General features: G+C 37.7%; 2 protein-coding genes across 2 annotated transcripts in view; one reads left to right on the top strand and one right to left on the bottom strand.

Annotated features, from left to right (window-relative positions):
* The window catches only part of LOC135476450 (uncharacterized), a 42,292-nt gene extending 33,764 nt beyond the window's left edge, over nucleotides 1-8,528 (top strand). The window contains exons 11-14 of the mRNA XM_064756479.1: nucleotides 1,825-1,943; nucleotides 4,185-4,258; nucleotides 5,157-5,318; nucleotides 6,339-8,528. Coding sequence (XP_064612549.1) covers nucleotides 1,825-1,943; nucleotides 4,185-4,258; nucleotides 5,157-5,318; nucleotides 6,339-6,519 — 536 coding nt within the window. The 3' untranslated portion in view covers nucleotides 6,520-8,528. The remainder of the gene's footprint in view (nucleotides 1-1,824; nucleotides 1,944-4,184; nucleotides 4,259-5,156; nucleotides 5,319-6,338) is intronic.
* A 9,526-nt stretch (nucleotides 8,529-18,054) lies between these two features.
* Nucleotides 18,055-25,206, bottom strand: part of LOC135476449 (golgin subfamily A member 3-like) — a 37,718-nt gene continuing 30,566 nt past the window's right edge. The window contains exons 11-17 of the mRNA XM_064756478.1: nucleotides 24,512-24,726; nucleotides 22,772-23,050; nucleotides 22,141-22,257; nucleotides 21,688-21,813; nucleotides 20,956-21,110; nucleotides 20,321-20,434; nucleotides 18,055-19,099 (exon numbers count right to left, since the gene is read on the bottom strand). Of these exons, the coding sequence (XP_064612548.1) occupies nucleotides 18,904-19,099; nucleotides 20,321-20,434; nucleotides 20,956-21,110; nucleotides 21,688-21,813; nucleotides 22,141-22,257; nucleotides 22,772-23,050; nucleotides 24,512-24,726 (1,202 nt within the window). The 3' untranslated portion in view covers nucleotides 18,055-18,903. The remainder of the gene's footprint in view (nucleotides 19,100-20,320; nucleotides 20,435-20,955; nucleotides 21,111-21,687; nucleotides 21,814-22,140; nucleotides 22,258-22,771; nucleotides 23,051-24,511; nucleotides 24,727-25,206) is intronic.

Here is a 25,206-nt window from a genome sequence, read left to right as displayed (position 1 = left end):
GCCATGAACGGTTAACAGCATGTTTTGTATGTGAGGTTAACAGCCTGATTTATATGTATAAGGCTTACTGTCTGATTTATGTGTAAGACTTACATTATGATTTATATGTGTGCAAGGTTTACAGCCTGATTTATATGTGTAGGGTTTACAGCATGGTTTTTATGTGTAAGGTTTACAGCCTGATTTATATGTGTAAGATTTACAGCCTGATTTTTACAGTATCATTTATATGTGTGCAAGGTTTACAGCCCGATTTATATGTGTCATGTTTGCAGCTTCATTTACATGTATATGTGCAAGGTTGATAGCATGATTTATGTGTAATGTGTACAATGTAATTTATGTGAAAGGTGTACAACATGATTTAGATGTGTTGGTTTACAGCTTGATTTATATGCATAATGTTTACAACCTAATTTATGTCTTACAAGGTTTACAGTCTGATTTATGTGTGTATGGTTTACAGCTTATGTGTAAGGTTTACAGCTTAATTATGTGTAAGGTTTACAGCCTGATTATGTGTAAGGTTTAGAGCCTGGTTATGTGGAAGGTTTACAGCTTGATTGTGTGGAAGGTTTACAGCCTGATTATGTGTAAGGCTTACTGCATAATGTATGTGTAATGTTTACAGGGTGATCTGTGTGTAAGGTTTAAAGCTTGATTTATGTGTGTAAGGTGTACAGCCTGATTTATTTGTACAGTTTATGGCCTGTTTCCTCTGTAAGGTGTATTGTCTTTTCCCCCCAATGATGTTTACAGTCTTGCATGCTCTGCAAGGTTTTAAAGTCTGATTTATATGTGTAAGGTGTACAGCCTGATTCATGTGTACGGTTGACATCCTGTTCACTCGGTAAGGTGTACCATGTGTTTTCCCTTTGTTTTTTCCATATGTTCAGCCTTGTTTGCTCTGTAACGTCTAAAAGCTGATGGATGTGTGAAGGTTTACCCCCTGATTAATGTGTATTGTTTACAATATGTTCACAACGTACATGTAAGGTGTACGTTTTCCCCTGTTATGTTTACAATCTTGTTTGCTCTGTAACGTCTAAAAGCTGATGGATGTGTGAAGGTTTACCCCCTGATTAATGTGTATTGTTTACATTCTGTTCACAACGTACATGTAAGGTGTACGTTTTCCCCTGTTATGTTTACAATCTTGTTTGCTCTGTAAGTTTTAAAGTCTTAAAGATTTATGTGTGTGTGGTTTACAGCCTGGTTTATATGTCTAGGTTTAAAGCCTGATTTATTTGTGTGAATATATATAAGCGTCCTGTCCGACATTCGTGTACCATTTGTAGTCCATAAAGGGCGTTCCAAGTCGATAATCGCAAGATCCATTTCCAAAACAACATTTAACACTAGCTCCCAAAGATAAAGGTATGTAAGAAATTATACAGATAGGAAATAAAGCCAGTAATACACAAGAGAGAAGTGGTCATCAGTTTTCAATGATGCCGGGTAGACAGTGGATATTCCAGACATGAATTCCATATCAAAGTTCAAATATGTAGTCCATGAATGAGTTCCAGGTCAAATAACAATTAAACAAGGTATCTCAGTCTGGCTTTGATTGCAACTGTCCATAAAGGCATCATGCAGATGTAATGAGCATGGCTACCTTTACGGCCCCTAGCCCCAGGTTAAGCGGTATTAGAAACAGTTCAGAGATATGTGTATACAGTGTGGGATACATGTATACAGTGTGTTAACTGCGTGAGGTATACTGTAGGTTTTCTTCTGTTATGTTTAGCCTTGTTTGCTGCGAATGGTTTACAATCTGCTTTGCCCTATAAGGTTTGCAGCTTGATTTGCTTTGTATTTCAGATGGCCTTGGCTTCACCACAGATCAGATCGGCACAGCTATTGGCACTGCCTCCATACCCTTATTGTGTCTTCAGATCTTCTTCTTCCCCTTCATGTCCAGACGGATGGGATTGATCAAAGTAAGGCTCAGCCAGTTGACAAATCAGAGCAGATAGGACTGATCAGTGTTAGACACAGCCAGTTAAGAAATCAGAGCAGATAGGGTTGATGAAAGTAAGACACAACCAGTTAACAGATCAGAGAAGATAGGATTGATCATAGTGAGATACAGCCAATTAACAAATCACAGCAGATAGGATTGATCATAGTGAGATACAGCCAGTTAACAAATCACAGCAGATAGGATTGATCATAGTGAGATACACACAGTTAACAAATCACAGCAGATAAGATTGGTCACAGTAAGACACAACCAGTTAACAGATCAGAGCAGATCAGAGTAAGATACAACCAGTTAACAAATCAGAGCAGATAGGATTGATCATAGTGAGATACAGCCAGTTAACAAATCACGGCAGATAGGATTGATCAAAGTAAAACATAGACAGTTAACAAATCACAGCAGATAGGATTGATCAAAGTAAAACACAGCCAGTTAACAGATCACAGCAGATAGGATTGATCAAAGTAAGACACAGCCAGTTAACAAAACACAGCAGATAGGATTGATCAAAGTAAAACACAGCCAGTTAACAGATCACAGCAGATAGGATTGATCAAAGTAAGACACAGCCAGTTAACAAATCACAGCAGATAGGATTGATCATAGTGAGATACACACAGTTAACAAATCACAGCAGATAAGATTGGTCACCGTAAGACACAACCAGTTAACAGATCAGAGCAGATCAGAGTAAGATACAACCAGTTAACAAATCAGAGCAGATAAGGTTGATCATAGTGTGATACAGCCAGTTAACAGATCAGAGCAGATAGGATTGATCAAAGTAAAACACAGCCAGTTAACAGAGCAACTAACAGATGGGGAAAAGTCATTGTGCATAACCTGAAGGGTTTGCACGTAGCCTTTTGAATTCAGAATATACAGACCTGTACCAGCAGGACCTGGTTGTTCAAAGCAGACTTAAAGACTTAATTTTTATTTTATTTATTTTATTTTGATTGGTGTTTTACGCCGTACTCAAGAATATTTCACTTATACGACGGCGGCCAGCATTATGGTGGGTGGAAACCGGGCAGAGCCCGGGGGAAACCCACAACCAAAAGACTTAATTCTACATTTGACTGTCAACCAAGTCTTCAATTTTCTATTTAGCCCAAATCTAATTGTGTAACAGCAAATTAAATTTGAACTTAAGCTACAGCTGTTATATGTTGGTTTGTACAATTGCTCTGGCTTCTGTGTTTTTCGCTAAAAATCTTAAATATTTAGTATGACATTAATAATACTGGTATTACAGTACAGGTTGTGGGCCCTAAGTTAGGGTATTTTTGAGGCATGCTGTAGCTATTCACAATCACCTCAAAGTTAACGCTACGCACAAATACTTCCTCTTGGTTAGTACTTTTGCAAAAATGTGCAATTGAATTGTCTGCAAAAGGTGTTACAAGCCTTTTTTCACATGTTGTTGCTGTTAGGTGCTGAATTATTATGATGTGGAACTCTTTCGAAAATGAAGGCAAGAAAAGTTATTGACCAGTACATTGTCCATTTACACAGGCCACCTTTATATACGAGTCAAATTTGGCCTGCGCTTACGATTGTAACTTCAGAAATTACCATGGCCTTACAATTCCTTTGTGCAAGTGGCACAAATTATTTTTATAATTGTAAACTCAGTTGTAGGGTCTAAAATCGATCGTAGCTACAGTGTTTTGTAGAAATGAGGAATGAAGTGATACTTATGTTTGTACAAACTATTTTGAGCATTTCTGTCATCTAAGCAGGCATTTTATAAAGAATCTTCATTCCCACGAGGCCAGCTGGTCTATAAGTGTACAAAATAATATAAAATAAAATCTCCTTGGTGACGGGTAAACAGTTGTCGAGTGTGTATACACGGTTGGGAAGAGACGTGAACAGTTATTTCCTAAACAGGGAATCTCTAAACAAATATGCTTTATAACTGTATATCGATAGATGAAACAAAGGCATATTAGCTGACTCCAATTAATCTCTTATTTGGAAATATCCTGTAATATTTGGTAATATGGATTAGTCGTATATACCAGTTTCATACCTCATACCAGAGGCCTTGCCTCTCTTGGGCCTAAAGTTGCACTTTAAGGTTTTCTCTTACATTTTTAGGTGTTTTGGATTATGATAGACAGAAGAGTTTTGGATTATCTGTTGTCAGGTTTGATCTAGTGCTGTGATTCTGTGTTTTCTTTGTTAACAGTCTTTCTGGATTTGTGGGAGTGTGACTATGATTGTAGTACTGGCCACACCGATGTTACATCTAATCTACGACCAGTAAGTACATGGAATTAAGCACATCCGCATTACAGAGTGATAACACTTTAATACTTTAGTGGCCTAATTGTTAGAGCAACCACCTCCAAGCCAGGAGACCTGGGACCAAACCTGGGTCAGGTCATACCAAAGACTTTAAAAGTGGTACTTGTTGCAGCCTCGCTTTGCGCTCAGCACTGAAAGGTTAAGACAAGGAAACAGGACTGGTTGGCCCGGTTTGGGTATAATGTGATTGGGTGGGGTGTCATGATTAGTGTCTTTGGCATGATACTTCAGTGGTAGAAGCACTTTGGTGGCATGGACTCTCCCTACCACAAGAAGACAGTAAACCTAATATACGTCGTTAATACACAGTTAACAGGACAACAGATGTACGCTCCTTTCTGTTTGGTAAGTGTTCACCACCACACTCAGGTATATTTTTCTTATCTGATGAGGGTCAGGTTTTTGGTAAAGCAAACAACTAGAGTAAACCACTGACCTCATGCAAGCTACTGGCAAACTTTTCTACATACGACATGTGCCATATTGATAGAAGACAGTCAGTCCCCAGCCAACTTTGTGTAATACTATGTGAAAGAGTATCATCATGAGCTCCTTGTCACCTATTCCCAGATAACAGATCTTCAAAATTCCCTGTCTTAGTGGTGAATGTGTTTGACTCTTAACCTCTGGGTCATCTGAGACATGGGTTCAACGCCATGCATTGGCAAGGAATTTTCAAGATTTTCACGCAAACTGACCACTCAGCCATGACTCTCATTTTTCACACGTATCGGTAGTTGTTTAACAGATCATAGTGAATCTTGCGGAAAATAGCTGATAGCTGAATCATGTGAACTTTTAAACCTGAGTAGACTTACAGTATACTAAACATTTCTTTGTCTTACTGTCACAGACCAGCTTCGTTGTGGACAGGACTTCTCCTAAGTCAGATGCCGATGAAAATGGCAGTCAACTGTTGCTTTGCTGCCACATCTCTCTTCATCAACAACTCTGTTGGTCCTGAAATAGTGGGTTCAGTGAACGGAATTGCCATGACAGCCACGGCCATTGCCAGGTCATTGATTATAATACCTCTTACCCCTCACTCTTTGTAAAAGTTGTTCGATATTAATATCCAGGCTTTGACATCCACTTATAAATCTGTTTGTCCATATATAGAGTGTGATATGTATAGTGTGACATATATAGTTGTTACATATATTAAGTGTGACATGTATAGAGTGCGACATTTATAGTGTGACATCTATAGAGTGTGACATGTAGAATGTGACATAGTGTGACATGTATAGAGTGTGACATGTATAGAGTGTGACATATATAGTGTGACATGTATAGAGTGTGATATATATAGAGTGTGGCATAGAGTGTGACATATAAAGGTTGACATACATAGAGTGTGACATATATAGAGTGAGACATGTATAGAGTGTGGCATATAGAGTGTGACATGTATAGAGTGTGACACAGAGTGTGACATGTATAGAATGTGACATATAGAATGTGACATAGTGTGACATGTATAGAGTGTGATATATAGAATGTGACATAGTGTGACATGTATAGAGTGTGACATGTATAGAGTGTGATATATATAGAGTGTGCCATAGAGTGTGATGTATAGAGGTTGACATACATAGAGTGTGATATGTATAAAGTGTGACATGTATAGAGTGTGGCATATAGAGTGTGACATGTATGGAGTGTGACATGTATAGAGTGTGACATGTATAGAGTGTGACATGTATAGGGTGTGACATATAGAGTGTGACACATATAGAGTGTGACACATATAGTGTGACATATATAGAGTGTGTTCTTCAGAGGGAAATATATTTAAGATTCAAACAATCAAAACTTCATACCCAAAGGTAAAACAAATTTTATTCTCCAGTAAATATTGACATGACCCCTTCTGTGAGAAGTATGGAAGTGTGGCTGATTGCAATTTTTGAAAGCCAACCAGCATAAAAATGAAAAATAACAATACAGTTATCTCATAGGACACAGTGTGGGCCATTCCGTGTGAAAATTGACATTCATTTGAAGGCTTAATGATGATCGTTTTCGTTTTCAGGACTATGGCTCCTACTATAGGAGGAAGTGTGTTTGCCTGGTCTATCAGCTACGGTACATTTCACATCGGCGCACCCTTTGACGTCTACCTAAGCTTCCTAATGTTTAGTGTTGTGTTTTGGCTCTCTACAATTTACAGTATATTTACACCGGAATGTCTAAACAGACAATCCAAGAAATAATAAAATAATGTTGTTAGATTTATAACTATACGTAACACTGCTACTGGCAATTGTATATTTTGCCCATTTGTTTTAGATACATGTACATGTGTATGGTGAAAACTGATTGTCATTTTGTTTTGGTGGTCTATATTTTGTTAGGCTTGATTGCTATAGTTCTGTATGTAGGTTAGCTTTTATTTGTATGTCATCATCTAAAGTATGAAATGACTTATTAGGAAACATGTATTTTATTATTGTTAGCAGTATAGGTTTTTTTTTGCCTTTTGAAGAATTTTGTATTGTTACACTCATTTGTTTGTGTATAAATCTTCCCTTGTGTTACATGTAAAACCATTTACCTGTGAATAATTGATATGGTTACAATTATTTATCAAGGCTCGAAACTTTCTTTTGCAGTATAAATATTTTACCTGTAGAATAACTTGTAGGGCTACAAGTTTTCTTCAGTTATGAACCTCAGTGATAATAAAACTGGGTTGAAATTGTTAAAAAAATGTATTTTTTTAAATTAATGGCTTTATTTTGTTGTATTTATTTGTATGATAATTGCATACAAATAAATATTGAATGTTTTTTTTTGTTTTTTTTTAACGTTTTATGTGCAGAGATACATGTATGAGGTACATGTAGATATACAAGATCAGTTGGTTCCCAGTGTATCTAATGCAGTTGTATGGCACAACACATGTGCCAAACTGCTTATTGACAAGTAAATGGTCTGTTGGTTTAGATTTAAACAAGGATATAGAATTGCTGTACTACAGCTTAAGTCAAGTATTTTCCAAGTTCTCGGTTTTGCTTGGTTCTGATTAACTGATCCACAGAGCTACTTAAGGGTTGAGTTTGGTTAATTTCTAATCAGGAAAACATAAAATGGCATCAACAGCATCTTTTTAAGGTCTTTATATGCAGGAGAATGGTAATTTTTACATGACAAATTTTAGGTGAAGTACGGTACCTGGCCCGATGTGCAAGGATAATTTGCTTGACTCTCAATGAATGTTGAGTTGTGATGAATCAACTGATCATGTAAAATGAATACTTGGTTTGTGCTGATTGTAACTTGGCACACTTTGTGTGGTTGTGTGCACATGAGATTGTCGTGTGTAGATGTTTTCAAAGTTGCCAGGGAGTTGTTCTGGATGGTGAATGAGTTTATAGCCATGGGTGATACAAGCAATCTCATTGAACTTGAAAATACTGGTGTATTTCACCTGAAGTTTAGGATTTTCAAGTGGCATGTTTTGTGTGGTTCTGATTTATTCATCCACCTTATAGGGCCACTATCGAGTTCATTGTAAAGTTAGGAGAATGTATTACTGGTTGACCTCAAATGTGTTACTGGTTGACCTCAAATGTTTTACTGTTGACCTCAAATGTGTTACTGGTTGACCTCAAATGTGTTGGACTCAGAAGTATCATATCATGGAATAGTGAAGTATAAAGATAACTGTTTTGTTAAGAGTACCCTATTTCTTCGAAAATTTGGGACAACTAGTCTGCTCATTTTAGCCAATATATATGTAATTCTGACAGAGATGTTGAGTTTCTTTTTTCTCGTGTGGTTAGACCATCTAATGAACAACTTGCTCATATCTTTACTTTTAGAAGAAATTGGAAATGTAACATTCTACTTTCAATGTTAATTGTATCTGTCCCAGATTTTAGACGAATTAAGGTATGTTTAATATGCTGGATTAGCCAGATATTTCTAGAAGTTTTTCTGTGTGCTTGTATGTGATTTATAAGATATAAGGTATGCAGGAGACTTTGTTATTTATATTTGTTTGGGAATCTCGTCTCTGTATAGAACTTTTAACCATGACAAATGACATATACATAACTTACACACCTTTAAGTTCATTTGTCATGCCTTACTTTTATGCTACACTTAATGAATTTTTGTTTGGGCCAAAAACCTATTTAATATTTTTGATCTTGAAAATAGCATAAGCTTAGGTATAAAGTACTTGTATGTCTCTTTTGTTTTTCTATAACATTGTCCCATGAGTTTTGTGTATATATATATATATATACATGTATATATATATATATATATATATATATATATATATATATATATAGATATATTTGTACATGTAGATTACAACCTATATCCACAATCATATTATTTTGCCTGTCTGGACCTTAAACATGAGTGGCCCTTTTCCAAACAGCTTACCTGATGTTTTATGGTTGTTCACCTGTCTGGACCATAAACATGAGTATCCCTTTTCCAAACAGCTTACCTGATGTTTTATGTTGTTCATCTGTCTGGACCATAAACATGGGTGGCCCTTTTCCAAACAGCTTACTTGATGTTTTGTGGTTGTTCACCTGTCTGGGCCTTAAACATGAGTGGCCCTTTTCCAAACAGTTTACGTGATATTTTATGGTTGTTCACCTGTCTGGACCTTAAACATGAGTGGCCCTTTTCCATACAGTTTACCTGATGTTTTATGGTTGTTCACCTGTCTGGACCATAAACATGAGTGGCCCTTTTCCAAACAGTTTACCTGATGTTTTATGGTTGTTCACCTGTCTGGACCATAAACATGGGTGGCCCTTTTCCAAACAGCTTACTTAATGTTTTGTGGTTGTTCACCTGTCTGGACCTTAAACATGAATGGCCTTTTTCCAAACAGTTTACGTGATATTTTATGGTTGTTCACCTGTCTGGACCATAAACATGAGTGGCCCTTTTCCATACAGTTTACCTGATGTTTTATGGTTGTTCACCTGTCTGGACCATAAACATGAGTGGCCCTTTTCCAAACAGTTTACCTGATGTTTTATGGTTGTTCACCTGTCTGGACCATAAACATGAGTGGCCCTTTTCCAAACAGTTTACCTGATGTTTTATGGTTGTTCACCTGTCTGGACCATAAACATGAGTGGCCCTTTTCCATACAGTTTACCTGATGTTTTATGGTTGTTCACCTGTCTGGACCATAAACATGAGTGGCCCTTTTCCAAACAGTTTACCTGATGTTTTATGGTTGTTCACTGTATTTATCCCTACCTTAGACAACACCAATTTTATTTTGTTTTAATATACACGCGAAAAATTTAAAAATCAGTGGAATTGAATACAAACCTGAACATCCACCTTTTTATTTTGTCCAGTCTCATGATTTTTTTAATGATTTTCCTGTTTTTTAAGGTTTGACAAAATTTATGGAGTTGTTCCCAATGTGTCTGTGATAGGTCTGGTTTTAGCATTTAACTTTTTAGTCTGTTTGTCCCGAGGAGGAAAAGGTGCTTTGAGAATCCCTCCCCATAAGATATTTTTTAATCGAAGTTTCCAAAGAAATCCACCAATGGATGTCCACTTTACACATCATGATTTTCTAAACAATTTTCAGTTCAATACTGGTAAACATAGACAGAAGCAAGTTGTACTTGTAATTGTGACTTGGGCTCAGTAGCCCTTACAGTGGCCTGACGTACTTTCGACAGGTCTGTTTGAAATGTACATGTGACATGTTTTTCTTATTTGTTTGCTGTGCTCAGCTGAAATAATTTAGAGCTAACAGTTACCAATTTGTTTGTTAAAGACACTAATTCATTGTTAGAAACATATCACATTATCAAGGGAATAAAAGTTGTCTGTTATATACTCTGATATGGTGGTAGAAATATGTCACAGTGTTATCTCGGGAACACATTGTTCAAAGCAAACCCAAGCCATTTGAATCCCAGTCATGAATTCCTCTTGAGGACATGACCTTGGGTTGATGACCTTGAGACATGTTGTCAGTTATGATATGTTGTTTTCACTGTATACGCATGTCAGTCATTTTATTTAAACTACTGAATTGTTTGTACAGGTATGTATATTTGGTTTTATTGAAAATAAAAAGTTTATTTAGACAAAATTTTGTATGTGTTGTGAACCTTTCTTGATGTGCTATTGTGAAGTGCTGGGCATATTCTTTCTTTCACATCAGTTACTATGGCAACCAGGTTCAGATGTACGTATAATTGTATCACACATCAATGCATCCCCACCTAAACTCATTGACTGTAGCATATTGACTTCGCATACTAACTGCCCACATTTTGTTTGACCAAGAACATTTATCTCCCAAATCATTTTCGTAGAATCTGTGTAGTCCTTGCTCATTCCTACTTAGTGATGTTGATTTATAGACAATTGTAATGTTAACACACATGTAGAATTCATGAATTACCAGATAACATGGTTAATCTGGCTTGTTCCCAAACTTTGAGGCTGACATGAGTTAACTTATTAGGTGCATTTAAACTTTAAACTTACTAATTTTTTTTAAGCCAACAAAAATGGTAATACAGTGGCAAACCTATGTAATCTGTCATGGCAGAAGTGTAAGAGCTTTGTATAAGACAACATCAGTGTGGCTAATATATTAGTGAAATATATATGTTAGACTCTTGCCAAACAATGAAACCGCTATGTAAGTCATTTAGACACTACTATGTAAGTCAATTAGACACCACTGTAAGTCAGTTAGACACCACTATGTAAGTCAGTTACCAGCTTTGGGTTCTGTGTCCAAGATATATAATCACCCAGTCATGGTTGTTTTTTGTCACCTCGGTTGCTTTGCAACAAAAGACTGCCTCAACTGGGTTGATCATCTAGCTTGAACACCTCAACCTGTAACTGTAACTTACTCACTTGGTAAGATATTCCATTATCAAGTTGCAACAGAAACCCCTACTGCATCCTTTGCTGATTTGTCAGGTACCTGGTCAAGGTTGGTGGTTTACCCCGGGCTGTGCACCCCTACTGCATCTCTTGCTGATTTGTCAGGTACCTGGTCAAGGTTGGTGGTTTACCCCAGGCTATGCACCCCTACTGCATCTCTTGCTGATTTGTCAGGTACCTGGTCAAGGTTGGTGGTTTACCCCGGGCTGTGCACCCATACTGCATCTCTTGCTGATTTGTCAGGTACCTGGTCAAGGTTGGTGGTTTACCCCGGGCTGTGCACCCCTACTGCATCTCTTGCTGATTTGTCAGGTACCTGGTCTAGGTTGGTGGTTTACCCCGGGCTGTGCACCCCTACTGCATCTCTTGCTGATTTGTCAGGTACCTGGTCTAGGTTGGTGGTTTACCCCGGGCTGTGCACCCCTACTGCATCTCTTGCTGATTTGTCAGGTACCTGGTCAAGGTTGGTGGTTTACTCCAGGCTGTGCACTTGTTCGTTTTTTTTAACTCGTAAAAAAATGGCTATCACGCATATACGTGAAAAATTCTTGTGTGGCATTATTAAGCAACAATGAAAAAAATCATTCTTAAATACAAGATACTGTCTTTGCAGCTTTGTAACATGATACATAACACGGTATAATATTTCACCCATAAATGGGAATTTTTAGAGGCAAATAATATCATAGAGTATTACGGTACTTCTGGTGCTGATACCCATTTCCAATAGGATATCGTCCTACCTTCCAAGAAAACCTTAAGAGTTTCCAATAGGATATCGTCCTACCTTCCAAGATAACCTTAAGGGTTTCCAATAGGATATCGTCCTACCTTCCAAGAAAACCTTAAGGGTTTCCAATAGGATATCGTCCTACCTTCCAAGAAAACCTTAAGGGTTTCCAATAGGATAACGTCCTACATTCCAAGAAAACCTTACGGGTTTCCAATAGGATATCGTCCTACCTTCCAAGAAAACCTTACGGGTTTCCAATAGGATATCGTCCTACCTTCCAAGATAACCTTAAGGGTTTCCAATAGGATATCGTCCTACCTTCCAAGATAACCTTAAGGGTTTCCAATAGGATATCATCCTACCTTCCAAGAAAACCTTAAGGGTTTCCAATAGGATATCGTCCTACCTTCCAAGAAAACCCTACTGGTTTCCAATAGGATACCGTCCTACCTTCCAAGATAACCTTAAGGGTTTCCAATAGGATATCGTCCTACCTTCCAAGAAAACCTGAAGGGTTTCCAATAGGATATCGTCCTACCTTCCAAGAAAACCTTACGGGTTTCCAATAGGATATCATCCTACCTTCCAAGATAACCTTAAGGGTTTCCAATAGGATATCGTCCTACTTTCCAAGATAACCTTAAGGGTTTCTAATAGGATATCGTCCTACCTTCCAAGAAAACCTTACGGGTTTCCAACAGGATATCGTCCTACCTTCCAAGAAAACCTTAAGGGTTTCCAATAGGATAAGATCCTACATTCCAAGCAAGCCTTAAGGGTTTCCAATAGGATATCGTTCTACCTTCCAAGAAAACCTTAAGGGTTTCCAATAGGATATCATCCTACCTTCCAAGAAAACCTTAAGGGTTTCCAATAGGATATCATCCTACCTTCCAAGATAACCTTAAGGGTTTCCAATAGGATATCATCCTACCTTCCAAGATAACCTTAAGGGTTTCCAATAGGATATCGTCCTACCTTCCAAGATAACCTTAAGGGTTTCCAATAGGATATCGTCCTACCTTCCAAGAAAACCTTAAGGGTTTCCAATAGGATATCGTCCTACCTTTCAAGAAAACCTTAAGGGTTTCCAACAGGATATCATCCTACCTTCCAAGATAACCTTAAGGGTTTCCAATAGGATATTGTCCTACCTTCCAAGAAAACCTTAAGGGTTTCCAATAGGATATTGTCCTACCTTCCAAGAAAACCTTACGGGTTTCCAATAGATCATCCTACCTTACATGTAAACCTTAAGGGTTTCCAACAGGATATCATCCTACATTCCAAGCAAACCTTAAACCATCTTTGTAAGATCAACAGCGCTCGCAGAATCAGGCAAATAGGATATCGTCCTACCTTCCAAGAAAACCTTAAGGGTTTCCAATAGGATATCATCCTACCTTCCAAGATAACCTTAAGGGTTTCCAATAGGATATCGTCCTACCTTCCAAGATAACCTTAAGGGTTTCCAATAGGATATCATCCTACCTTCCAAGAAAACCTTAAGGGTTTCCAATAGGATATCGTCCTACCTTCCAAGAAAACCCTACTGGTTTCCAATAGGATACCGTCCTACCTTCCAAGATAACCTTAAGGGTTTCCAATAGGATATCGTCCTACCTTCCAAGAAAACCTGAAGGGTTTCCAATAGGATATCGTCCTACCTTCCAAGAAAACCTTACGGGTTTCCAATAGGATATCATCCTACCTTCCAAGATAACCTTAAGGGTTTCCAATAGGATATCGTCCTACTTTCCAAGATAACCTTAAGGGTTTCTAATAGGATATCGTCCTACCTTCCAAGAAAACCTTACGGGTTTCCAACAGGATATCGTCCTACCTTCCAAGAAAACCTTAAGGGTTTCCAATAGGATAAGATCCTACATTCCAAGCAAGCCTGAAGGGTTTCCAATAGGATATCGTTCTACCTTCCAAGAAAACCTTAAGGGTTTCCAATAGGATATCATCCTACCTTCCAAGAAAACCTTAAGGGTTTCCAATAGGATATGATCCTACCTTCCAAGATAACCTTAAGGGTTTCCAATAGGATATCATCCTACCTTCCAAGATAACCTTAAGGGTTTCCAATAGGATATTGTCCTACCTTCCAAGATAACCTTAAGGGTTTCCAATAGGATATCGTCCTACCTTCCAAGAAAACCTTAAGGGTTTCCAATAGGATATCGTCCTACCTTTCAAGAAAACCTTAAGGGTTTCCAACAGGATATCATCCTACCTTCCAAGATAACCTTAAGGGTTTCCAATAGGATATTGTCCTACCTTCCAAGAAAACCTTAAGGGTTTCCAATAGGATATTGTCCTACCTTCCAAGAAAACCTTACGGGTTTCCAATAGATCATCCTACCTTACATGTAAACCTTAAGGGTTTCCAACAGGATATCATCCTACATTCCAAGCAAACCTTAAACCATCTTTGTAAGATCAACAGCGCTCGCAGAATCAGGCAAATTGTGAAAACTTTGATTTACCATATATTACTGTACCTTTTTAGGTCATTTGCCATATATCACTGTACCTATTCCATGCATTTTTTTTCCACCTCACATAGTTTAAAGAAGAAACAGAACATATACGCATTATATACTGATATTTTATTTAATAAAATATTTGATTATGCAAGAAGATATGAAAAATATACCAATAAAACAGAATGAAGCTTGACTTTGCTCAACCCAGACCTGATACTACAATCAAATATTACTACAGCCATTTAACTTCTGATTGGCAAGCTGCTGATTATCACAGGTATTACAGGAAAATACAATTCTGTTTTATGCATTATCAAAGAACACTGCTTACTGTTTGCTACAAAAAGGGTCTTTGTATGAGCAGCAATGAAGACAAAAACTGGTTTTGAAATATTAACTTGTGAAGCATGTGTATACCAGAGAGTTGTACATGGACTGCTTACTTTTGTCCAATCATACTGAATCCATCCCAATCACCCGGTTTCCTGTTTTTAGAACTGGGATATTACAGTTCTGGTTTACCTGAAGTGTGTTTAGAGAGCTTGGACCAATGAGCGGTCAACAACTCACTAAATGGCTGCTCCCAAAACATTCCAGGCCATAATTTGACAGCATCTATCTTGTCTATGATATTGGTTTGTTTGGGATTCTAACCATTATCTTTATTTAATGCTCAAATTCAGTCACAGTTCTTACTAATATTCATCTCCTTTTTTTTTCCCTTGATAGCTCTCAACCTTTTGGCCTAGCAGTATATGGTGAACATCTTAAACACTATTCTGTCACTGCTGAGAAGTTGTAGACTAAAACTAGGAGCAGACTGGTGGTTGGCATTGTGAAAAATATTAAAGTAACATTATTATCATTACTTGATGCTTCTGGGGTTAAGCACAGGTTCTATAGTGACAAAAATTAGCTGAGAAAACACCGGGTTTTGAACTTGTGATCTCAGAAGTCAGCAACCTTATCAACAAGCAATACACCTGCTGGTTTCAAACCAGGAGTGATCAAAGGTGATGCACAGTACTACTTTATTTCCTTATTTGACTGGTGTTTTAAGCCGTACTGAAAAAAACATTTCACTTTTACGACGGCACTGATTTTGGCGAGAGCCTTTAGAGCTGATCATTAATTTGATAGTATTTTCTTTTCATCTGTAAGTTTTGTAAATACCTGAAAAGGGTACAGAAATTTGTGCACGGATGCATGAGATCCAACATACCTCTCCTAATAAATGTAATTCCGCAGCAATGACCTTTTCCCTGCCCAAAAATCTTGAATCCTAACATCCGTAAACACAGAATACTGTGTGTACACCAAGGTGAAAGTATGAGTGGCTGTAGCCTCCTAGCATAAGTAGGAAAAATGCTACATTGCATGAGCTAAATAAAAAAATCCCTACGCACCCGGTTCATTTGGGAAAGTGTTTTAAAGAAAATAAGGTTAAATAATACAAACTAAGATAAACGTTGCTCATTTTCTGAAAGAATGTTCTTGGAATTCAAAGTTTGTTTCTTTTTTTTTGCAAGATCATGAGGACATTTGAGAATTCACAATGGTTTTTCTGCCACCTGCACCTCTGCCAGTGATCTCTAGTGATAAATTTTTTTTCCTGTGACACATAAAGAAGTAAATACGCAACATAAATTCACTCAGCTGGGCTACCATGAGAGAAAGTTGTACAGTACAAAATAATCTTGAACTAAAATAGGTGTATTACATCTACAAAAATAAGAAATTTGTACGACACAAAATAACTTAACATAGAGTATCTTAGCATGCGTAGCGTCTGCAGCAAAAATTGGCTGATTTACATGCATGTGCCTAAAAACTTACATTGGGTGATTTATATGCATGTGTCTAAAAACTTATGACCTCTACACACAGCCCTCACAAAAAGGACACACTCTCAGTGCAGACATTCAAAATTATTCTAATTACCAAATGCAATTAGAGCTTTCTTTGCTTTCCCCATCACATATAAAGGTATAGATCAAACATTTATTATTGCTTTAAGAGACAAAGGTGATATGGTCCCGTGGAGAGATAGTTTGATCTAAAAATGATAAAGGATATGAGAAGTGAAATGGAAGCATACCAGCAACTGTGGGTGTAAAAAGAGAGCAAAAACAGAGAAGTGATGGTGGTGTGATGGTTGTCAAGTGGTCACAGGTATATTACTGATTAACGTCTCTTCCAAAATGACAAGCAACCCATGACAAGAGCACATTGGTAAAGAAACCGTTAGCAAACCAGCACTTCTTGTTCTGACTTGGCAGGATTTTACATACCACCTTATACAAATGAGGCAGCACTTTTACCACTTTGATGACATTTACCACTTTGATGACATTTACCACTTTGATGACATTTACCACTTTTACCACCATGTGCTAATGAGAGCTTGTATATGTATATGCACATATACTACCAGCCAAAATCCCTTTTACCTTCTGAAATTAAAAAAAAAATGGGAGTATCTACATGTACATGTAGCCCATAACAATGCCTATTGTAAACAGGGCCAAACGTAGATGCAAGATTTTTTGGCAAATAGTAAAATGTTACTTTTTATGAGGAACTACCATAAAACAATGCAATTAGACATGACAGCCCTGCCATCTGTGATTTTAAATAAGGCCTTACAGCTTGTGTTGCAAGCATTCAACAATCAGTAAATCCCCCCAACACCTTAATCAAGTATGTTGATACTTAACCATTGAGGTAAGAGGTATCCCTTTAGTACTTTAACAGCCTTTATCCATACCCCTAAGTCATTTTTAAACCCAAAACATCAAAACTCCAAGGAAAATTTTTTACTAGTTTCACACTGCAAGAAAACCATAAACCAGTGCAATACTACGAGGAACCAATACACTAGATTAATATTACCGGACAACCTTGAACCAATGTAACATTACCAGAGAGCCTTGAACTAATGTAACATTAGCAGAGAGCCTTGAACTAATGTAACATTAACAGAGAGCCTTGAGCTAATAAAATATTACCAGAGAGCCTTGAGCTAATGAAATATTGCCAGAGAAACGTGTACTACTGTATTATTACCAGAGAAAAGTGTACTACTGTAATATTACCAGAGAAACATGTACTGCCAGAGAAATGTGTACTACTGTAATATTACCAGAGAAACGTGTACTAGTGTAATATTACTAGAACACTGTTGACGAGCAATACCACCAGGAAACCATAAACCAGTGGAATATTCCTACAGAACAACTCTGCACTCAAATGTCTGAAAACACTACCAAGACCCCTCAAGTGAAAAAATATTCTTACTAAAGAACAGCCTGTACTTCTCTTGACCTCATTTAAAATGACTACTGAAAATAAGAGGACCCATGTGGTGCGCACAATAGTCCTACGAATCCACAGATACAAACGCATCATTCAAAATTACACTACACCAGCAATAATCTACACATCACGCTGAATTAAAGTTTGCAAGCACCAAGGAATAACATATTGAATGCATGTATGAGTATGAGGCATATATGAGAACTGTGTCTACTGTGTCTTCTGCAAGTTCAACAGTACACTGGTGGCGCCAAGTGATTTTTTGAAACAAAATCCCCACACAATGTTTGCAGTTAAAGATTCAAACACCATTTACACTGGTTCTTCATGCTAATGTACATGAAAGAGGCATATTAAACAGTGAAATCATAAAAAAAGACAGAAAATTCTGTCTAATTCAATTTTCTGTGACAAAATTTCTTCTCATGAAAAAAAAATGACCACCAAAAAGATCTAGATGCTTTGGGTTAATGACAAGATAGCTACCCGTGGAAGTAAACTTCATAAATTCAAGGTACAGTATACGTAGGTATTTCAGTTGGTTTTATTTCCTCTCTCTGGTGATTCTTTTGTCGCTCTTTAGTTCCCTTAACGAATTAACCAAACAGACAATAAAACGAATAGTATGTAGATTTCACGGTGTAGCTGACAAATACATTTCATATCATTCCTAATGATAAACTACTGTAATAATCATACCAGATAAATACACGTAGTAACAAGTTACAAGTCTAACAGCCCCATACATATGACACACATATATGTATTTACAATATTCAACAATCCCTCAAGAAAAATATTCTGGTACCAATATTATGGAAAATAAGACATATAGTATGAATACATGCAAAATCTATAGAACGTACGTAGAGGTGATAATCTTATATCAGGTTTTTGCCTTCAAGAGGAGAAATATTGCACCTACTTGTGATCTTTAAAAGAGCCTCTTTAGAATTGTAAGCCTAATGACCGATGTTCTGACAATATCGAAATTGAAGAAACGAAATGCATGAAGCTAAGTCATATGTTGAAAAAATGACCAACAGCATCTTAAAATGTGCATAGAAATGTAACTCTGTTCAAAATAAATTAAAGCCTCTAATGACCTGTGACCCATCCATCAAAAAGTAGTCCGTGAACAGTGGGAGAAGTTACACATCAATCATCCCAGGCTGTCCTGAGTGACAGAGTGAGTTATCTCCCTTAACTGCTTCAGTTGCATCCTCGACACCGTCCTCGTCTTCTACAGAAGCCTGTGTTGTTACTGTTGTCGTTGTTGAGCTGGTATTAGTACCACAAACCGTCCTGATCACATCTCTCAACTCCTTCACTTGATCTTCCACAATTCTGTACAATAGAGAAACCCATGAAATCTAAATTTACAGGTCAAAAATGATATACAGAAACACTTGGAAACACACGACTGATGAGCAGACATTTGAACTGAAAGGTGTTTTTAATAACAGCATACAGGTTTATCAGTCGACAAACCACAAAAGAATACTGCCCTGACCAAAGTATGTCTTGACCACTTACATGTACAAATGCTATTTTTCTCTTAATGTTTATTTTAGCTTGATTTATAAATAAAATTTCACTAAATTCTATGTTTTGCATTTTTAAGGTGTGTCAGTCTACATCAACATGCATGCTCCCAGAAGTATGAGTCACATTCATTTACATAATCACGGGAACTAATTTTATGTGAATTAAAAATATCATTTTTCCAGTTTGATTACATGTATATCTTTACAACAACTGGTCCATACTGGCTAATAAAATCCATTTTTACCATGGAAAATTCATTTTATTTATTTCGTTTCAGTAAATATCAGACTAAAATTATTCTGAAGTTTGAAAAGGTCATGAACAGGTTTTAGGGTCTTTACTATCCATTTGGGAAGGTAACATTTGTACAGGCTTGTATTTTGTGAAAGGTAATTATTTGGGCTTTTTTAAAAATAATACCAAACATTTGATTAGAATTACTCTGATTGATAGTTTTGCCAAAATTGAAAAATATCTAATACAGCCTCTTTAAGAAAACCATTTCAAGATTTCAAGAAAATGAATTTCTTGAATTTGAAAGAAAAGACAACACTAGACAAAATGTATGTATGTATGGATAGAGTATACCACATGAAGTTTAAAAACCATGGTTTTTATTTCTTTGATGTTACCTAACAGATATTGCGTTCATAGTAAATAAAATCGCGTACACAGAAAAACAAATCAAAAGTGCCGACGTGTTATCCATTTTAATCAATCAGGTACGAGTTATTTCTATAACCCGAGAATGCAGCAGTTTCTGTCCACGACATCTGAACTGTGTTTTGCCTTTAATCAGATATGTGTGGGTGTGAGTGACACAACATCCTGTTTACAGTATCTCTTTCATAACATGACACATCCCACAGCCTCAATACAATATTTATATTATTGCATCTGCTGTGCCTAAATAACCCACATTATATAATCTGTGGTCTCTTCTTTCAAAGATATTCCAAATTTCTGAAAAGAAAGAAATTTTACGCAAATTGTCAGGGCAAGCATAATGTTATATTTTACCTCCATGACTGTGATGAAGTGTGGACTGCCACAGTATGATCATCCACCTGCTTCTGAAGACCAGAGATCTGAAATCTCAGGGAGCTGAGACAAGAGTGAAGGTCATCCAGAGGCCTGGGGACAAAAAATAGATTTCAGGACACCATAAAACACAAGGCTTAGATCTTCAATCTGGATAGTCAGTTGATTGATAGGTGTTCAAAGTGCTACTTAAGTCCCAAGATGAAACAGGTGGAAACTTTAAAATGATATGAAGGATACCCTATGAAAAAGAGCTAATACCTTGGTTCAAAAGGGTTAACGAAGAATACCATTACTTAACCCCTCCAAGTGATGAGTGCTGAAAAGCTCAGTCATTTTATGGTCACATCACTGCAGGTAAGTAATTTCAAATTTTGGAAGGAATAACCCTGAACTAAGAGGCAATTTTTGGGGAAAAAAACATACTCTAAAGTGATTTGAGGAGGAGGAGATACCTGAATTGGAATGTGTCTAAAACCACAGCAATACTGTTTCTATACTATGCTTACTTGCTGTTTAAGACCTTGACAATCATCTTTGCCAGTCACTTTTTTCCCCACATCAAATCCCCTAGCCCTTTCCTCACCCACCACCCAACATGATGCTGAACTTACTTGCTGTTTAAGGCCTTGGCAGCCGTTTCTTCCAGTAACTTCTCATATGTCTCCACATCAAATCCACCGAGGTCACTGGCCTCTAGGCTCTGCTCCCCCTCCCCTGATTCTGGCCCGTTCTTCTGGTGGAAAGACTTGCCAAGTTTTTGGTTCAACTACAACATAAAAACGAACAATTTATTTGTTTGTATGAGAATTAAAACATCTCAACATCACTTTGGTAATATCAATGTATTATCACTATCATATTATCATGACACTTTCTCTCTGTAACACAAAAATCACATATTCATGGTGCAACATCACTTCGGCCGTGCTGCTGACACCAAACGTGACACCCCAACCATCCACAGCAAACTGACACCAGACATGATACCCCAAACATCCACGGACACCAGACACCAAACATGCTGACACGAGACACCACACCCAACCCAACCACAGTAGACAACAGACAACAGGCATGACACTGCACGTAGCCACAGTATGCTGACGCCAGACATGACACCCCAGCCATCCACAGCCAGCAGACACCAGACATGACACTGCAAACAGCCATAGTATGCTGACACCAGACTAACAAGTTCAGGGTCATTCCCTTCATGCTGGCTGCCAAGTCAGGCAGGAATGAAAAGTCAATTTTGAAGTCTTTTACACAGACATGACCTTACTGAGGAAGAAATTCCACATGTGCTACTTATTCAAGAATGCCTGCATCAAAAATGAACTCACCTTATAGTGCTGTATTGCTGCTTTCAGGGCACCCCTTAGTTCTGCCATTTTGGACTGAAGGTCATACTTCTCTTTTTTTGAGGTCATCAACTCTTGTCTCAGAAGTTCAGCTTCTGACTGTGATGCCTGAAGATGGACCAACAGCAGAAGGAAATTTATAATTCCAACACTTCAGTCAAAGAATAGTTTATATAAAAATATGTTGAGCACCTTACCCCATTTTCTACCAATCATCCAATTTAAACTTCATTACATATATTTATTTAATAAATGTGTCTCTCGAATGGAAAATTTCAGAAAGATATGTTAGTATTCATGTCAAGAGTATATTTCAGCATATAATGTTTTTAGGAGATGGCTAACTCAAACACTGGTTTGGGAAATATTTTTGCACATACTGTTGCCTCATCTGAAAGCCACAATTCACACTGAAACTGAATGTAAATGACTTACATAAAGAGCTTTGCTGATGTTCTCTGTATCTGCTAGGTGTCTCTGATCTGACAGCGCCACCTGGTCCTGAAGGGAGCTAATCTCAGCATCCTTCTGCTTTAACTGCCATTCCAACGTCTGAAAAACAAAAACAACAAGAGGAAATGAAACAATTTATTGATGTTGGAATCAATGGCTTTACTGAGACACATTCCTTGGCCTTGTTTTGAAAACAAAATGCAAATGATTCAATATTGCTTTGATAATATATTTCAGCAATGTCTTAGAAATGACTAATATTTGATCCAATTTTCCAATTTTATAATATTAATTTAAAAGACTATAACTTTCAAATAGTTGCTTTGCATTTTCCTACTATACATCTTTTCTCACTGACTTAAATTCAGGGAAATGTTTGGAGTCAATGATGTCATCAACTTTTTTGTACCTTTAACCTTTTATCTTTGAATAGCTCTCTTATGTTTAGTGGTACACACTGAACAAGAATTTCTTCCAACGTAGAACACAAAAGTGGCAAAAGTTTGAGGAGTCACATCATTAGCATTTAACATCAATAACATCATAAAATATATGCATTCGATTTCACATATGGTTTTCAGTAAACTGAAGTCTATAAGAAGTATGTCCAAACCTCAAGCTGTTTGGCGAAGACAGGGTTGTTGGATTCTGAATCTTTCATGGCTCGTTGCAGCCTCTCACATTCCGTCTGCATGACCGCTTTCTCGGACTGCAGTCTCTCCACCAAGGTGCGCTGTGAAAGTTCCGTCTGTCGCACATTCTCGTACTCCGTTTGCAGATGACGCACCTCGTTTTGTTTCTGCTCGTAATCTTGTTGCAGTTGTTCATACTCAACTTTCATGGAGTCGTATTGTCTGCGCACACGTTTGCTCTCCGTGATTTTTTGTCCGATCTGTTGAGATAGAGTACCTGGTTGGTTGAATCCATCAAAGTCCGTGATGCCTGTTATTGCCGGCCTAAACCACCCAATCTTTTATTACAACATCCATTCTAATGGGAGGCATGTCATATTTATTTATCTAATGTTTAATGCCATAATCAAGAATTTGACTCGTTTATAAGTTGAGGTAAAATGTAGTGCCAAGAGAAATCTCAGTCTTTTACCAGTGACATGAAATACCTTCATATATTTAATAGGTGTTAAATGCCAAGTTCATAAAGTTTTTACTTAGCCTATTTAATCAAACTTTAAACCTATGAAAGAGCAACTTTCGGCCATTTTTATGCACATTTTAAATTTGATTTTGGAGACAAATCTACACAGGTTGGGTTGGTCAATTCCAGGGCTTCACAAAAAGTACAATGTTACCAGTCTACACAGAATAATGCCTTCAGAATATGCTAAAATAAACACCTAGCAAACAAGAGAAAAGGTTGAAGAACTACAGTATATGATGGCTGCTTGTTTTATGGGTGGAGGAACCACAGAAATTTGACAAGCTACTGGTGAACTTCCCCAAATGTCCTGTGGAATAAACTAACGACCTTTGGCAAGTTCCTGACAAAATTTGCCACTTGTGACATATGCATGCAAATGGCTACAGGAGGATCATTGATTGTTATTGTCACCATGGCCTTACAAGCAGCGAGAGCAATTTGACTACAATTTTGTACACACATCCCAAATAACTCAAAATTGGCCATTGTGGCCAATAAAACAGCAACAACTATCCACTGAGAAAGAGAAAAACTTGTTATATTTATTTAGTTACTTGATTGGTGGATGTTTCACTTCTAAGAAAACAGTGTGATATACTCAGACTGACCTTCTCAGACAGGCCTACTCAGACTGACCCACTCAGACTGGCCTACTAAGACTGGCCTACTAAGGACTGGCCTACTCAGACTGGCTTTCTTAGACAGACCTACTCAGGCTGACCTACTCAGCCTGACCTACTCAGCCTGACCTAGATAGGCCTAGTAAGACTGACCTACTGACAGGCCTACTCAGACAGGCCTACTAAGAATGACCTACTAAGAATGACCTACTCAGACAGGACTACTCAGACTGACCTACTCAGCCTGACCTAGATAGGCATAGTCAGACTGACCTACTGACAGGCCTACTCAGACAGGCCTACTCAGTCTGACCTACTCAGACTGACCTATGCACACAGGCCCACTAAGACTGACCTACTCAGACAGGCCGATTACACAACATGGATGATCCTTTCTATTTATTTATTTGTTTACTTGACTGGTGTTTTAACACTACTTTTCATTCAGTATCACAGCGATCAGGGTTATGGGCAGCGGAAACGAGCTCCTGGAGGAAACTAAAGTAAAACCACCGATCTCTGGTACCTTACAAAGCTCTTGGCTTAAAGCTGTAGCTGACCACTGATATCCTGACCTTTTTGCGGACGTCGCGATGGGCTTCGCGCTCCTTCTGCAGGCCTCCCTCGAGCGTCTGGATCCTCCTAATGTACTCGTGTTCGGCCTTTTCCCTGTCGGCGACACTCTCCTGCATGTGGTTATGTAGATCCACCAGGGAGGACTCTCTCCTGGCCAGGGCTTCTTCCAGAGTGCCCACATGCTGCTTCAGTGAGTTCTGGCTTTGTAACAAACCTACAGGAAAGGGCACAAAACTAAGGTCAGTAGTTCAGTCCATATTTTGCATTATTCAATCAATTAGGCCTGTCAAGTGGGAAACTTGCTTATCATTGTTTTTTGTCACTCTTCATTTTTGTCTCTGTCCTCACCTTATTTTGCATTTTTCTATGCTTTAGTAACACGCCTGCCAGTCAGGCAGAAACCTCACTGATCACTGTTTTATGTCACCATTTATATTAGTGTTCTCTCATTTATTTGCATTATTTACTGTGTATGTATGTGTACATATCTGGCCTTGTATCGGTCCGTCATCAGATCCTGTGTGGTATGTGATGATTTCAACCAAAGTCACAAGTTATTACTGCAAAAACTGTTGTGTCAAATTTACTCCTTCAAACGCCTTCCATCTATAAAGTTTCTTAAAGATACAAGACAAGGAACTCTAGAACAAAGATTTCAGTATGTTTATATGCCAAATGATGAATATTATGCCCA

Source organism: Liolophura sinensis, chromosome 10, assembly GCF_032854445.1.
Source record: "Liolophura sinensis isolate JHLJ2023 chromosome 10, CUHK_Ljap_v2, whole genome shotgun sequence".
Classification (NCBI taxonomy): domain Eukaryota; kingdom Metazoa; phylum Mollusca; class Polyplacophora; order Chitonida; family Chitonidae; genus Liolophura; species Liolophura sinensis.
The sequence above is the reverse complement of the archived record's forward strand: the minus strand, read 5'-3'. Positions and strand labels throughout refer to the sequence as shown.